Source organism: Rutidosis leptorrhynchoides, chromosome 7 (assembly GCF_046630445.1).
Source record: "Rutidosis leptorrhynchoides isolate AG116_Rl617_1_P2 chromosome 7, CSIRO_AGI_Rlap_v1, whole genome shotgun sequence".
In the NCBI taxonomy this organism is placed as follows: Eukaryota; Viridiplantae; Streptophyta; class Magnoliopsida; order Asterales; family Asteraceae; genus Rutidosis; species Rutidosis leptorrhynchoides.
The window spans coordinates 261894324-261911394 of NC_092339.1; the positions used below are offsets into that span (position 1 = coordinate 261894324).

General features: G+C 37.0%; 1 protein-coding gene across 1 annotated transcript; it reads left to right on the plus strand.

The window, feature by feature from the left end:
* The first annotated feature begins 12379 nt into the window (after positions 1–12379).
* LOC139859988 (uncharacterized) lies at positions 12380–14013 on the plus strand. Its single transcript, XM_071848759.1, has 2 exons — positions 12380–13279; positions 13489–14013. Exons 1-2 carry the CDS (start codon positions 12380–12382, stop codon positions 14011–14013), a joined length of 1425 nt encoding a protein of 474 aa, XP_071704860.1.
* The last annotated feature ends 3058 nt before the right edge of the window (positions 14014–17071 follow it).

Genomic DNA, 17071 nt, shown 5'->3' on the forward strand with positions numbered 1-17071 from the left:
TTTAGACCCATAACCACCAATTGTTACTTGAAACCCTAGGTTAGTCACTCTTGGGTCTTTTTGACCCAATCTTACCCAAAAACCCCAAATTTCCACATAAATGGGTTTTATGTTCATCGCTAACCCAAACCCTAACCCTTATCACTAATTAATTATGGAAATTAAGATTAGAACTTACCACCACAATCACAACGTAGCTAGTGACTAGATGAACAATATTAAAACTAGAGCTTAAACCCGAAACAAGCTTCTTCCTCCTTTGATTGAGCTTTCTCACACTAAAATCTCCTCTCTCTCTAGGATTTAAGTGGAAAGGAAAAAGGTAGATGAAAATGGAGTAATGACACCCACCAAACTGATCTTGGGGCCTTAAACTCGTTTCACATGTGAAAATATCAAATTACCCCTTTAAAATATCTAGAAAAACGAAATGAGCTGTCAGCTCAATCTGCGCGCCGCCCATTACTGCAGCTACGACTTCTCAGCCATTTTAATTATATACAAATATGTACAAACCGGTTTCGGGTCTTACATACAAATTCATCATTGACATTCCAAATAAGTTTGCAACGACCTCTTCTAAAAGTATTATGCTCTAAAACCCTTTGACCCTTCTCCCATTCTTGAAAAGTATTATGCTCACCTTTATCATGGATACCTTCACTACTCGTGGCTACTTTACATACCACTAAATTCTCTTCTTTTAAATTAGAGCTTAACGAGTTTGAATCTTCTTCTATACTAACGAAAACTGTATCATTCACCATCTTCTCTAAAATAATTTCTTTTTCTGGATTCGAGAACACATTTTCTGCTTCAACTTGACTCTCTTCAACTATTTTATCACGCTTCTCCATACGACCTGATTCCGACATCTTCAACCTCTCTATTAAACTTTCCATCGAATCAAAAAAACTCTTACGTATAAAAGTCTCATTAACATGTTGGATCTGCTGGTAGAGTTGTGGTTGATGGTAGGGTTGTGGTTGATAATAGGGTTGATGGTAGGGTTGTGATTCGACCCAAGGTTGTACCCCATAACTAGCTCTTCGGGTTTCTTCTTCAATCCATCGTTATTTTGCACGCTCGTTGGATTTGTTAACTATATCTAGCGTGTTCTTGAGTCTTTTGAGGACGATAGCGAGATCATGATTTTGATTACCCTTATTGTCTACCGTTGAATTTTTTTTTCTTGGATGAACAGTGATTTTCTGACGGATGTATAGTGATTTCTGACGGATGAACAGTGATTTCCTGAAGCGTTTCCGACGATGAACAGTACGCTGAACAGTGATTTCGGTTTTTTTTTATTTTTTTTTGGAGATAGTATATCAAAATCTAAATGTCAGAGAGACCCAACTAATCGGAATTAGGATATGTAAGATAAACTATCAAAATCTAAACGTGAGAGAGGCCGAACTAATTGGAATGATGATAAGTGGATCGATTTCTCTGATAGCAATTGATGAGAATCAAAGGACCCGTTGGAAGACAAACGCTCTTCGCAACAAGATAATTAAAATACAAACGTGATTTAATTGGTAAATATTCATGTAAAGAAACTTACGTAAATAAGAACAAGAAAAGGAGTTTGAAACTCAATATTATATTAAATCAAAGATTGGCAGATGGTTTTTTCTCTACGTTTACATTTAGGAGTATATATAATAAAGGTAAACTAAACTCTTAACCTACTACGACTCTATGAAACGAGATAAACACACGGACTTACTTAGACTCCTATTCTATCCCAATTCTAATTTAATAATAACATAAACAAATAATTTAAATAAGTAAACAAATTAAATAAATAAAATAAATAGTCTTTAGCTTTGTGGACAAGCAACTCTCAAACTTCAAACGTGATCCAATTTAGCTTTTAGTCACACATCATATTTATTTGCCTTTTTTTTCTTTTTTCTTTTTTATTAATGATAATGTTCTTATTTTGAGTTATTGTGATTTGTTGGTAAAGTTGTTAAAGTGGATTTTAGTAAAATGTGGTAAAAGTGCAATAATGAAATTAGTAGTGATATGGTATTACTTTTTATGGAAATGTTAGCATTTATCACAAATAAAATCTAGTATCAGCTAAAAATATATCGAATGATAAAACTTCACTAAAAAATCTAAAATTTCAATCAAAATACGACATTTCGACAAAAATGCTCAACGCCAACTTCTGAAAAGAAGAAGGCATCCCCCATGGAATACTAACCTAGACATTTTCGTTTTTTTTCCCTACTAAACTGAGTTATCCAAGGGAAAAAAAAAAGAACACAAAGACAGGTGTGACTCAAGACAAAATTATCATCTACGATTTCTAACCAAATCTCCGATTCAGATGAATCTTCTACCGTTACTAGACCCCTTATGAATCTGAAAGTGGTGAAACTGAAGAGCATTCAACTTCTTCGCCAATAACATGTTCATCCATCTAGTCATTCTCCAACCGCCTAGCACGCGCTACACTGTTCATATCATTTTTAATGAACCTGATGTCGATTGTACTTCATACCATTTTGCTGGACGATATTAGTATATGTTATTACTTTTTATGTATGCACATAGTTGGTTTCAAAATAATTTGTAAAACAAAATGAAATGATAAATAAAAACAAATACTCCAATAAATTAGAAATACATATATATCTATAAATCCAGCTTTTGAAAAGTCTATCTTAATTATTAATACGTATAAAAGTGTAACCCTGTATACTACCCCCAATCCGAGGAGACAATCACAACGATTAACAAGTGAAAATGGAAATCCCAAATGGGTGGTTGAGTGGTTGGGTGCTTGGGAATCTCCAAAGGAGACTCAGGTTCAATTCCCACCAATCTCAATTTGGGGCCTTGTCTTAAAAAAAAAAAAAAAAAAAGGATGAAAATGGAAGCACATAGACATGGAAAGAAGGAGCCTGACAGGAAAAAGATGTGGGGAATAGAGTGGGTTGAAGCGAGATAAATCCATTCAACCACAAAGCAAAACGACTTGAGGAATGAATAAAATGACTAAATTTGGAGTGTCTTTCGGTATATAAGAGTAAGCATAACTAAAATTCTATCATTTTAAACTTAATACTTAACCACTATGTACAATCTTTTTTTTTTTTTTTTTGAAAAGCTAGGATTTCATTCATGAATGAAATTAAAAGGTGCAATTGGGTTTGTGAGAAACCAAACCCATACCCATGATTACAGACACGAAAATAGTTAACACGAGTTACGATAATTACATTAACGATAAATAGACACTAGGACTATTTAGCCAAGTTAACCAATCTATCGATCTTCCATGGAGGCGGAGCGAGATCCATTCGAAGGATTTCACTTGAACCTCATTTAGAGCTACCGGTCCGATCCAACTTTTGTCCCGAAAAATTTTGTTGTTCCGGTTCTTCCAAATGTAGTATGCACACACCCATTCCGTTGCTTGCCAAATCATCATGCCAATTTTCGATGTTGGTCTTGGAGCTTTACCTCTCAAAATCTCGCTTACACTAAGATTCGAGAAGGGGCCCAAACCCCACCATCTAAATAGTCGTTCCCACAAGTCCAATGAGTGCTTACAAAAAATTAAAGAATGTTCCACCGTTTCAATGTCATCGTCACAAAGTGGGCATCAAACACTATGGAGATCAATCCCCCGTTTATCAAGCTCGCACCTTACCGGAAGACGTTTTTTGATTACTCTCCAAACGAAAACTTCCAATTTTTTGGGGACGAGCTTATTACGAAGAGTTGACTCATGGTGCCCGATTAGATGAGACCCACTATCATCGAGTAGTTTTGACAGAATGCTTACAGAATATACCCCTGAAGTTGAGTGAGCCCATGTCCACTTGTCACGTGTATCTTCGGTAACTGCAACATTCCCGATAACCTCCATCAGTTCCTGTAGCTCCCCAGCTGTACGACCGATTGGTCTTCTGACCCAATCCCACGAATAACTGAACCCCGAGTTGTTGACCCTCAATCTGTCACTTACCAAGCAATTTTTTGAATTCTCCAATCTGAATAATCTTTGAAATCTGTCCCGAAAGTTAAGTGGACCGGCCCACTGTTCAGCCCAAAATAATGTCGATGATCCATCCCCAATAGTTTTCACGAACGAGTTCTTGAAGGAAATATTCATGTCTTCGATGGAGTTACCTGCAAAAACAATATTGCGCCAAGTACTCGAAGTCGAGCGATGATAAGAATCATCACCGGACCCCAAGCCACCACACGCACCATGTATACTTCGAATTAATTTGACCCAAAGCGCATTGGTTTCGGTATTAAACCTCCACCACCATTTGCCCAACAAAGCAAGATTTTTATTTTTAAGTGACCCAAAGTTTAACCCCCCATTTTCATAGGAAGCAATAACAACATCCCATTTGACCCAAGATATTTTTAACCCGGCACCCGACCCACCCCAAAAGAAATTTCTCCTCACACTCTCGAGTAGTTTGAGCACACATGGCGGGGCACGAAATAGCGAGAAAAAGTACAACGGGAGACTATTAAGAACCGACTTAATAAGAACTACACGACCTCCAAATGACAACGTACGCCTTCTCCAATCCGAGAGCCTATCCTTAAATTTTTCAATGATAGGCGTCCAATCTTTCATTCTTTTCATATTTGAGCCTATCGGCAAACCAAGGTAAGTAAATGGAAAGGTTCCAACTTTGCATCCCATTCTACAAGCGACATGATTTACCTCATCCATATCCACACCAACCCCGTAAATACAGCTTTTTTGAAAGTTGACCTTTAACCCCGAAGCAAGTTCGAAGCATTTGAGTAGATTCCGGAGGTTATATGCATTTTCTCTACTCCACTTTCCCAAAAAAATCGTGTCGTCCGCGTATTGTAGATGCGAGATAAGAACCTTATCCACACCTATTTCCACCCCTTTGAACAAACCCTTATCAATTGCCGCTTTGGAAAGGATATTTAGTCCTTCCGCCGCGATTATGAAGAGGAAGGGAGATAACGGGTCCCCTTGCCTCACGCCCCTACTTAAGGAGAATTCTTTAGTAGGAGACCCGTTGACAAGGATAGAGATAGAAGCCGAGCTAAGGCAAGATAGGATCCATTTCCGCCACTTACAACCAAAACCCATACACCTCATTACATCGAGGAGAAAATTCCAATTAAGGCAATCGAATGCTTTCTCGAAATCGACTTTGAAAAGGATGCTTTTAAGTTTATTTGCTTTCAAGTAATCAATACTCTCATTAGCAATAAGGACCCCATCAAGAATGAACCGGTCCTTTAGAAATGCACTTTGCTCCGAGCCTATAAGACTCGGAATAATCTTTCTCAACCGATTAGATAAGATTTTCGCAATTATTTTGTAATAACTTCCAATCAAACTAATCGGACGATAATCACCGAGGCTAATAGGGTCTGGTTTTTTAGGAACCAAAGTAACAAAAGACGAGTTACATCCCCTTGAGAGTTCCGAATGTTCCCAGAACCAAGCAATCGCACTTAAAAGATCCGGTTTAATGACGTCCCAATATTTTTAAAAAAAACGCATGTTGAACCCATCCGGACCCGGGGATTTTGTACTCCCACAACTAAAAACCGCATCATGGATTTCTTTTTCATCAAAAGGGAGTTCGAGTGCATTTGCTTCCTAACTTGAGATTGAGGGGTAATTGAGATCTTCAAGGCTAGGTCTATCCACATTTGGCTCAGCAAAAAGGTTTTCGAAATGCTCAAAAATAGCCTGTTTCAGAACTTGCGGGTCTTCGTTCCAAATTCCATTTAAAGTTAAACCCCTGATGTTGTTGCAGTTATTTTTCCTTCGAATTACGTTGTGAAAAAACTTGGAGTTTTCGTCACCTTCAAGTGCCCAACGCACCCTAGCTTTTTGTTTAAGCATCCTTGTTTTTAACCCCTCCTTTTCCAGCCACCGCTTCCTCGAGTCCCGCCATAATCCAAGATCATTTTCATTCAGTACCCCCCTTTCAGCCTTTAATTCGAATTGTTCCGAAGTGATTCTCAGCGCCTCAATTTCAGCATCTAAATTTGAGAATCTGCTTTTGCTCCAACTACGTAGCATATTTTTGACCGACACCAGTTTGTTCCTGAAATTACAATCCAGTCGATTACTAACCTTTGATTGGCCACTCCACGCATCTCTAACCGTCTGATCAAAACCGTCTTCATCTAACCAAGCATCGAAAATCTTGAAAGGTTTCGGACCAAAATTTTTTTCCTCCACTTTGAGCAGTATCGGACAGTGATCAGAATGCTTCCTGTCAAGTGCAATAGCCGAGAGGTCCGGCCAAATGCTAACCAACTTATCACATACTAGAAACCGATCTAACTTGCTAAACTTTAGCCCGTCATCGCTAACTCGAGTAAAGATTCTTCCCCCAAGTGGTATTTCAATGAGCCGGTTCGACTCAATGAAATCGTTAAATACTTGAGCTCTAGCATTAACAAACTCACAATTTAGTCTTTCATGTGGATGTCTAACTTCATTAAAATCTCCACACAATAACCAAGCTTCATTCACATTATTCCCAATAAGACTCGATAAAGAATACCACATTCGGTTTTTATTAGCATCGTCTTGTGGCCCATAAACATTTAAAATATTTAACACATCACCCGAGTTCTTCCAAATCCCTCGAATCCCAATAGCATACTCAAGATTTAACGGGCTAATAGCATCAAATACGTTTGTATCCCAAATTAAGATTTGCCCACCTGACCTCCCAATCATCTCCTTTTGTACAAAATTGCAATCACACGAACCCCAAAGAGAGATGATCCAGTTATGGTCTACAAGATGAAGTTTAGTCTCTTGAAAAGCAAAAAAGTTTGGCTTCTCTTTAGAGATTAACCTCTTGACCCACCCAAATTTATCCTCTTTTCCCCCAATTTTAAAACTTCGAATGTTTAAAGAAATTGTCTTCATGGAAGAAAAAACAGAAACGAGAAGAAAGAAGAAGACATTACTAATTGAGGCCTTTAGCCTTCCATTTAAGGCCCAACCTAATTCCGTAATCTCTTAATGTGATCTCATCAGTAGAGTCGAAAGATGCCAACGAGTTGCTATGGGTCTGTAATTTTCCAGATCCAGAAACAATCAGGTTACCCTTTTTTGCTTCAGGAGATCGCTTCGGTTTGGAAGATAACGAATTAGGCCTTTGATTTTTAGCTGAGCATTGCAGATTCATCATCCTTGAAGAAGATTTCCACTTACCTAAACTTGACCAACTACACTCACGATTTTTTTGAGAGTTAGACTTGAGGATTTTTGAGTTGTTTTTGAGAACAGATAAATCATCCATAGGCCGTTTACTTTTGGCTTTAGTCTGTTTAACTCTATCAGGCCCACAAGGATATTGGGCCGTGCCACCTTCTAATCCCTCATCATCAGCAGACCCATGAAACCCATCACTACTATTCACAGGCCCAACATCAAAATCACTGAACCAGCATGAACATAGTCATTAATATCATCATCTACCATAATCTGAATACTAGACGCTTTCACGTGATTTTCAGTAACAAAAGCTTTAATCACCGTGTTACGGACTGTGACTTCAACACACTCATTTAATTGGTACCCATGTTTAGTGAGAATCAAAACATGACCAGAAATCATATTTTGGTTCCCATCAAGGATACTGCAGTTTTCAGTGTCAAGAACTTTTCCCCACAATCCCCCTATGTGCTTGAAAATCTCTTCATTCCAGCATGTGACCGGCACACCTCTTACTTCGATCCAAACCAGCCTCCCAGATGGAATATGGTTCGCACCCAACATATCAACCTTGCTGCACCATTTGTGGATAGCATGATCATCATTGTGAAGAACCCTTTCAGCTTCAACCGTAGAATAAAAGACCCATAGCACATCGAGGCCACCAATGTATTTTATGTCGCAATTCGTCAGCCCTTCAGCTCTACTAAGAATATGAATATTCTTGATAGTACCCCAGTCGTGAACAACCCCAGTAATAGAGCATTTTGTCAGGTTAGTGTTATAACCCGACCCCTTGAAAAAAGAGTGCTTGACTAGTTTCACGTTCATCTCAGCATGATGAGAGGATTTATTTGAAAGTTTTTCCCTCAGATCTTTCCTATTTAGTTTCTCTCTTAAATCTTCGTATTTGTTACCCAACACCTCATTGTAACTTCTGTTATCCCTAAGATTACCAGACCGCAGACCGTGAGTGCAATGATCCTTCAACACTCTGGAACCATCTTCGATTTGCCTTGGGACCCGAAACTCACCTTCATTTTTTCTTTTGAAAGCCTTGAAAACCTTTATCTGATTGCCATCAAAATTGATCTGTTCCAGTTTCTGTAGTTGCACATCTTCATCAGATACATTGCCGAACCTAGCAAAAGCAAATCTCTCACCATTTTTCAGTCTTTTACCCGCAAGATAGATGTCGCGAATATCACCAAAAGGTTTGAAAACTCTCCACAAATCCGGGACACCCCAATTCTCAGGAAAGTTGAAGAACATAAACGAAGTTAAATGGATTCCGAATAGTCTTGAAAGCCGATCTTGAAATCCCCCGTTGTAATCCTCCCGAGCAATTTTCGTGCCTGCCCAAATTTGTTGATTCTCTCTCCTCTCTCTCTCTCTCCTCTCTCTCTCTCTCACACACCCCATTCTTCCTTACAATCTTTTATTTATATTAACGATAATTTTAATGTAATGTCTAAAACTTAATTATTACTCCACTAATACACCAAAATAAATGGAAAGAATACAAAATTAACTTTTTTATGCTGCTAAATTTAAGAGAAATAAAATAGTAACATTTCTATTTTTTACTCAACAATTACAAATGGTTCATGGTATATAAAAGAATATCCATTCACCTCTTTTCAATGCCCTCTTCGTTCTAAGAGACTTAAAATTACTATGTATATCTGTTCTAAATAATTATATAACTATATTAAATTGTTTTTTAAAAAATTATTTCTAAGAGAGTTAACACAACAATTTTTTGGCACGAACACTGGATCGGGTCTGATAAACTTTGCAATTTGTTTCCTAGGTTATATAGGTTGGAACGAAACCAACCTGTATGTGTCAAGGACAGATTGCTAAGTGATCAGAATGTTGTATCTTATTCGTGGGACTGGTGCCGCAATCCCTCGGGCAGAACAGGATAGGAATTAGCTTTTCTGGTCAATCTGATTAATGGTTTCGACGTTAACTGTAACAGGAATGACTCTTGGCGATGGGCTTTTGACAACTCGGGCATGTTCTCGATTAAACGGCTTACAACAATTATCGACGAGCATATATTGGGGCATTTCAATTCGCAGCAATGTACTCTTCGAAATAAACTCGCACCAAAAAAAGGTGGATATTTTTATTTGGAGGGCGTTAAAGAAAAGATTACCGGTAAAAAAGCTTTCTACTAGATCGAAAGGAAAAAAGCTTGATTGGTTAACTTGGATTTCAAAACCAAGTGATTACCTTAACATTTAGTTAGGCAGCATTATTTTAGTGTTTCACATGTAATTAGGTTGCCTTTTTGCAACCATGTACAGATAGCATATGTAGCATTTCGTGTTCGTGTCATTGTGGTAGTCCATGGTTGTTGGACTATCGTTTCCTTGTATCATTCGAGTTATTTATTTATCAATTTATGAAATACCTTGCTTTTCAAAAATAAAAAAAAAAAAAAAAAAAAAAAATTTATTTGTCTAATGTGTATTATTGGTCGTCCTAAGTATTGTCATTATCAAATGATACCCTTACTTTTAAAACTAATATTACTCTTGATAATTCTGTTGGTACAATGTTTTAAAGCAATAGGTTTATCAAACTAACAATATTTACAACACTCACAATATATCGGGTTAGTGTTCATAAGTTCTATTAGTTATATTTATTTCCACAACAACTAACATATATTAGCATGTTAAGAATTTAATTCGATAAGTGATGTGAAATCGTAAGGTGGGAATTTATTATTTGAAATAAATGCAAAACCTAACATCATAATGGTACACACTTAGCTAGTACTATATGCCTCCGAATTAAAATAGTAAGATACTTAAAACCATTAAAAAAAAACCGGCACAATATAATACATTCATCTCTAAGTAACTACTCCCTAAGACCACAGATAATGGGGCGTTTGTGGCCCCTTATGCCGCATACATGTCACGAGAAACGCCCCACAAACGCATGTAATGGGGCGTTTGTAGTTGGGCGTTTGTCAAGCAAATGCGCCCCAAGAGAGAGAGAACGACCATGAGGTGTCAATTACTGATTGGTTAATGTTATTTCTCTCTCCACCTTTTTAATATTTTATCATTCAAATACCAATAAAATTTTACCACATCACCCACAAACGCCCCTACAAAAGCCCCCCATTACAACTCCTCCTCAAAATGTCATGGCCCAGTCACAGTTTTTCCTCAAAAAGTGCACCTCACCCACTCCACGTCACAATCACCAATATCTGTGGTCTAAAAAAACTCCGCATAACAATTTTACTCTAATACAAAATGCCTCCCTTTCTCTCTCAGACCTTCAAACTTACTTTCCCAAATTCCATACCTATCAATTACCATTCAAACCCCAAATCCAAACCCAACCAGAGTAATCCAACGTTGTTTCCTCCCAAATCCTCTTTATTTTTAGGTAACCTTTCAAGATTTACCGACCAAATCACAATCCAAAACCTACTCCAAAGATACTGTACCATTCAAGGAATCTCATGGAAGAGAAATCGTTCATACGCTTTTATCAAATTCCAGTCTACGGTTCAAGCCACTAACGCATTGAAATTTTGAATGGTAGTTCAGTTAACGGAAGATTTTTGTCAATTGGTTATGCAAAAAAGGAGTTAAATGTTAATGCTCTCCCTAAATTTGAACCAAGCTTTCAAAATCTATACACAAATTCATCTATTCATCCCATATCTCTACCCCAAAATACAGAGATTTGAAACAGGTTACACTTTTCTGCCCTACTTATTGACAAATCCCCAATTACAGCTTTTAAATTGTTCATTTGGCTAAAAAGTCGCTTTATTGCGATTGAATCTATATCGGCTTGGGGATTATTTGGAGTTATTGTCCAGTGTAAAGACTTATAGAGCTTTAAACGTATGACGAGTGGTCCTACTCTTAACGAGTTGGAATTCCTGGAGGTAATACCCATGGTTAAACGCAAAAACATTTACTCTAGATTTGCCAAAGTGGCAATTTCTGGCATTCCCTTTGAGTATTGTGGGCCGAATGGCAATATTGTGGTTGCAAAATCCTTTGGAAGAGTGATGCATCTCAACCATACTTCTTACAATCTCAAAAGAGCAGATGTAGCATTTGCTTTAATTGAAGTATTTAGTCCAGGTCCAATTAACAACATGATTACGGCCAAGATAAATAACGCGAAAGAATGCAATATATGGGTTGAAGAAATTTCATACCATCAAGAAGTTGAATTAGTTGATGACGAATTAATCGCTGAATACAATGACGTGCTACAACAATCAATGAACGCATCAGAAAATCTAAATTCATCCTCTCATGAACAAAACTCTGATCAAGGTCGCAATGGTACTTTGCCGGAAAAGGTACCGGAGGAGGGTGAGGTGATTGAAATCGGTTCAAATTCAAAATTTGAAACTCCCAAAAGAGAAAAGGTTACCGTTGAAATTCACAACTCGTTGGATAAAGTAACTAGAGCAGTTCGGTCTCAAAAAAATCTCAACCATAGTTCATTGGGTGTTGCTGACGCAATCAAACAAAGCCTGTTCAAACCTTGTGATAGGGATGGGTCAAAGGACAATATGAACTCCAAAAGTCAGAAGCTTTCGGTTGCTAACTTGAACATGCCCCAAAAGCAACCTTTTAACTTTACAGGAAATGACTATCCTACCCTTCAAGTTATTTCTCCTAAAAATCCTATCTCTCCTGTTAATCTTTCAAATTCATCTCCAAAAATTCCTTCCTGCAAAGAAGGTTCCTTTACTTCTAAACTTCTTGAGAAATCTGTCCCTAATCCAACTACCGAAAATCAATGTTTTGGTAGTGATTGTAGTAAGTCTTGTGAGGAAATCAAGGCTAAATGTTTTCATTCCCCTTGCAAAAAAAGAGATCTTTCTTCAACCTAAAGTCGCTTCAAAAAAGAATTCAAAAGAGAAAGGGTCCATATGGGTGGATGATATTCCAAATATTTCGGACATCTTTGACACGATAACTGAAATAAACCATGTTGTAGGTCAAAATTCTACTTGTAAAAGCAATGTAAAAGGAGCACAACAATTCGGGTCTAAAAAACTCACTCACAGAGAAGAGTTACATAATTTTGGTATTTTCATGGAGAATATGCCCGACGATTACACTCCCATTAAAGAAGCGAAACCATGAGGCTAGCCTCATGGAATACCCGTGGCCTAGGTGCCAAATCAAAGGTACCAAATCAAAAGGTCATTTAGCGGGAGCTTTAGTCAATCGTTTTCATATTCAATTTCTAGCAATTCAAGAAACCATGGTTAAGAGGGTGCCTCAACCAGTGCTCAATGCAATTTGGAAACATCATGTTTTCGATTATGTTCATGTAGAATCAAGTGGAAGGTCGGGTGGATTGTTATCTATTTGGAGATCTGATGTGTTCTCTTTGGTCAAGTCTTGGAAGAAGAGATATTGGATTGCAACTATACTACGGTATCTCCCTTCCAACCTCACTGTTCTTTTAATTAATGTGTATGCCCCCAATTGTAAAAATAGGAAAAAATTGGTGTGGTCACAACTAAGAGATATTGCTATCTCTTGGGTGGGTCCTCTTTGTTTGATTGGCGACTTTAATGCTGTATGCCACCCGGATGAGAGACTTCGTGAAATCATCGATTTAAATAATATAGCAGTATTTAATGATTTTATTCTTAGTGCCTCTTTGTTTGATCAATCACTTGTGAACGACGAGTTTACTTGGGAAGGCCCAAATGGCAAATTTTCTCGAATTGACAGAATGCTTGTTAATGCCGAATGGGCTGCTCTCTGGCCCGATGCAATTCTCCAAGCGGGTAACACAGATAAACCGGATCACAAACCATTAATTTGGGGGAATAAATTAACTTACTGGGGACCGAGGCCTTTCAGATTCAATAATATATGGTTTTCTAATCGCAATTTCCTCACATTTTGTGAAACAAAGTGGGCATCTTACCAATTTCACGGATGGGCTGCATTCATCATCAATAAAAAGCTTCGACTTTTGAAAGCTGATATCAAAGAATGGTGCATATCTCATAAGAGTGATGACGAAATCAACCTCCAGGTGTGTTCGAATGATATTAATTTTCTTAAAAATTGCTTCAAGTCGAGAGATCTCTCTGATGGAGAGATGGCATCCCTAGCCAGTTTAAAAATCTTGAAAAAAGAGTTAACGGTTAAATTTGATTCAAAACGAAGGTTGCAATCTCGTTACCTTTGGTTGAAGTCGGGAGATAAAAATTCTGGTTTTTTCATATTGTTTCATGAATTAAGCAACAATCTCCTCTTATCTCTGGTTTAAAAGTCGATGGTTCCTGGTGTGAAGAACCGAGTGTTGTTAAAGACTTTGCAATAGATTTTTTTGAGAAGTTGTTTGCACAGCCTGCTGCTGTACCTTCTGATTTCAATTGGGCTGCCTTAAAATTGGCCCAGGTCCAGGCCCATCTTCACGAATCTCTTGAAGCCCATTTTACCTCTGATGAAGTGCTGAATGTGATTAATAATTTTGAAGGGAATAAAACTCCAGGTCCCAATGGTTTTTCGTTACAATTTTTTAAGAAAGGTTGGTTATTTCTTGAAGATACAATTATGGAAATGCTTGAACAATTTCATTCCAATCCGACGTTTCCTAAAGGTTTCAACTCTTCTTTTACTGTTCTCATTCCAAAATTCAACTCGGCTATGTCTATTGATCACCTTCGCCCTATTAGTCTTATAAATGCCCCGTACAAGATAATCGCAAAATCTCTTGCTAATAGACTCAAAAAGGCAATCCCTTCCATTATAAGCGAATCTTAAAATGGGTTTGTTCCCTCTCGCTTGTTAATGGATGGAGTAATGGTGGTTAGTGAAGTTATTCATAGTGCCAAAAAAAAGAAGCACCCTATTCTTTTATTGAAAATCGACTTTTCTAAAGCCTATGATTGTGTATCCCATGAGTTCTTGCTTGATGTTTTACACAATATGGGATTTGGGGTTAAGTTCATCTCATGGGTAAAAACTTGCATCTCCAACATAAATTTTTCAATTCTCTTAAACGGTTCACCTTCTATAGAGGGGGTTATGAAGCGGGGGTTACGCCAAGGCGATCCGTTATCGTCTTTCCTTTTCATCATTGTGGCCGAAGTGCTTAGCAAGCTTCTTTCTAATGATCTTGAGAGTTGTAACGACCCTGGATTTTTCAACGTTTAATTAATAATATTTATTATTAATGCTCGTGTTTAATGAATGTATTTTATTACATTTACTTGTTACCGTACATGACTTTGCATGTCCCGACTTGTCTTTGTAACACACGTACTTTTCACAAATAATATTTTGGATATTATTTACATTCATGATTAATTTTTATTAATCATTTTTAATTAACTAAGGTTACTAGTTAATTACTTGGGCTTCATTGGATTAATTGTTACATACTTGAACTTGGGCTCTTATTCTTTGATATGGACTTGGAAGCCCACCCTACTTTCTTAATGGACTAGTTAGCCCAACATTAAGCTAATGAATTATTAAGAGTAAGATCAAGGATTAATTAATCATGAGGAATCTAGTTACCTACACATTTACACCATTTTCCCATACCCTTTAGCTTTAATACCATTCCAAGCATTCACCATCTCCCCATGTTAGAAAGTTGGAGTTTGACCTTGCCCCATTTGGCCTCTTTGGCCGTGAACTTCAATGGGGAGGAGGGAGATCTTTTTCATTTTTTTTTTGACTACTTATTTACTAGTATCCTCTCACATTTACACACACATACTTGCACACTTTCATTTTCTCTCATTTTTCTCTCTAACTTGTAAGTAACAAGGCTTCTTTTCTCTTCTTTTTCTTGTCTAAAAACTGAAATATATAGATACAATATCATCATCATTTGTTTGTTTTGATACTTGTTCTTTGTTGTTGTTTAATTACTAGTTATTTGTTGTTGTTAAAGATCAAGTTTTCTAACTTGTATCTTCATGAAATCTTGTTACTTCCATCTTTATTTGATGAAGTCAAGAACAAGAAATCTAAACTTTCTAGTTTATGGTTCTACACTTAAATGTTTTCAAGATTTAAAGTTCATAAGTTTCATATTCATACTTGTGTTCATGTTTGTAGACTTAAATCCTAAGATTCAAACTTTGATTTGAATCTTCCTAAGTATGAAACAAAACATGAACATAATACTTGTACTTTAGTTTATTTCTTTCTTTTGTAAGTACTTTAAAGTTTGTGATGTTGTTATTTTGGTCAAGTGTTACTAGTTAATCTTGATCTCATTTTTCTTGAACCAAAGTTAACTTTGTAAGTTCAAGAACATGGAAGTATAACTTTTTAGTTATAACTTCATATACTTGTGTTGGATCTAAGTTTCTATAGCTTATGGTCTTCTAATTTTGTTGTAAATAAGAGCTTACAAGCTTACATACATTTTTCAAGTTGAAAATCTAAGTTTCATAACTTATGGTTTCATTAAAGTGTAGATCCAAGTTTTGTAACTTAGGATCTAACTTAAGAACACTAGATCTAGACTTTTTACTCTAGGATCTTTAAGATCTAGCTAAGTTCTAAGTTCTAAGTTCTACAACTTAAGATCTTTATTATTTAGTTTACTTTCAAGTTTGTAGCTTAATATTACTTTTGTAACTCATGTATGTGTCGGATCTAAGATCTTGATGTAACTTTGGTTCATCAAACTACATACAACTCTTAAGTGAGTTGTGCTACATATCTTAGACTTACACAAGTGTTATGATGATCAAACCTTAGTTAAAATGATGCAAACCCATCAACGAGTTGTACACTTGAAGCTATACGCATCAAGGATGAGAACCGTGATGAGCATCAAGCACCAAGAACCCACCGGAACACCTTTAGCTACTGTGTCTGGAACTTATCAGACTACCTGGGCTACTTTAAAGTTGATTTTCAGTTATTTCAGTTCGAGTAGATGATTTTTCATTTAGACCTCGTCTTAATACGAGTTACGGATTAGGATCAATGGCCTCCCGAAAGTCACTACACCCTATTAACGTTGTGCTGAAATTTCTGACCTACTCGCACTTAAACCGTCACCACGGTCAAACGAAGATGAGTTTGGTTCTAGAAATTGGTTAGAACCTAGGGGACTCATATACTGAGCCATGGCCACTGGTCTCACCTCATTTCAGTTTGTATAGAGGCCGTGGCGACTGAACGAAGTCAGCCTTTGTTTCAAACCCAAGTCTTGACTTAAAACTTACTTTACACTTTTTGTTTAATGATGAATGATGATGATACTTAAGACCTAATTTACATAAATTTAAACTTTGGGAACGATTTACTGACTTAGTAACTTTTGACTTAGGTTGAGGACCCTTCCGGACAAACATACTTGCTTACTTTTCCCGTGTCAACTTTACTACTACTTTACCACTGTGAGTTATAGCATCCCTTTTTACTTTAACTATTTTGGGAACTGAAAATACATGCGCATTTTACGTTTTACATACTAGGCACGAGTACTTAAACTTTATATATGTGTGGGTTATACAACGGCATAAACTTTCCCCTTAGCTCGGTAACGTTTAGTCATTGGTCTTTGAACCGGTGAACACGAATCTTAGATATGGATCCATAGGATTTGACATCCCCACTCAGGCTAGTAGCGCTAGCATTTAACGGGTGTTTAATACTTCGTAAACATACGCACTCGCCAAGTGTACTTTTAGGGGGTGATAAACGTTAAGTTAGTTACCAAGTGCTCACGGTTATACATATACTTTTCATACTGTTTTGAAACGCTGTTGAAGCACTGAAATCTCGTGGCCTACCTTACATTACTGTTATACTTAAACTATATCTCACCAACCTTTGTGTTGACGTTTTT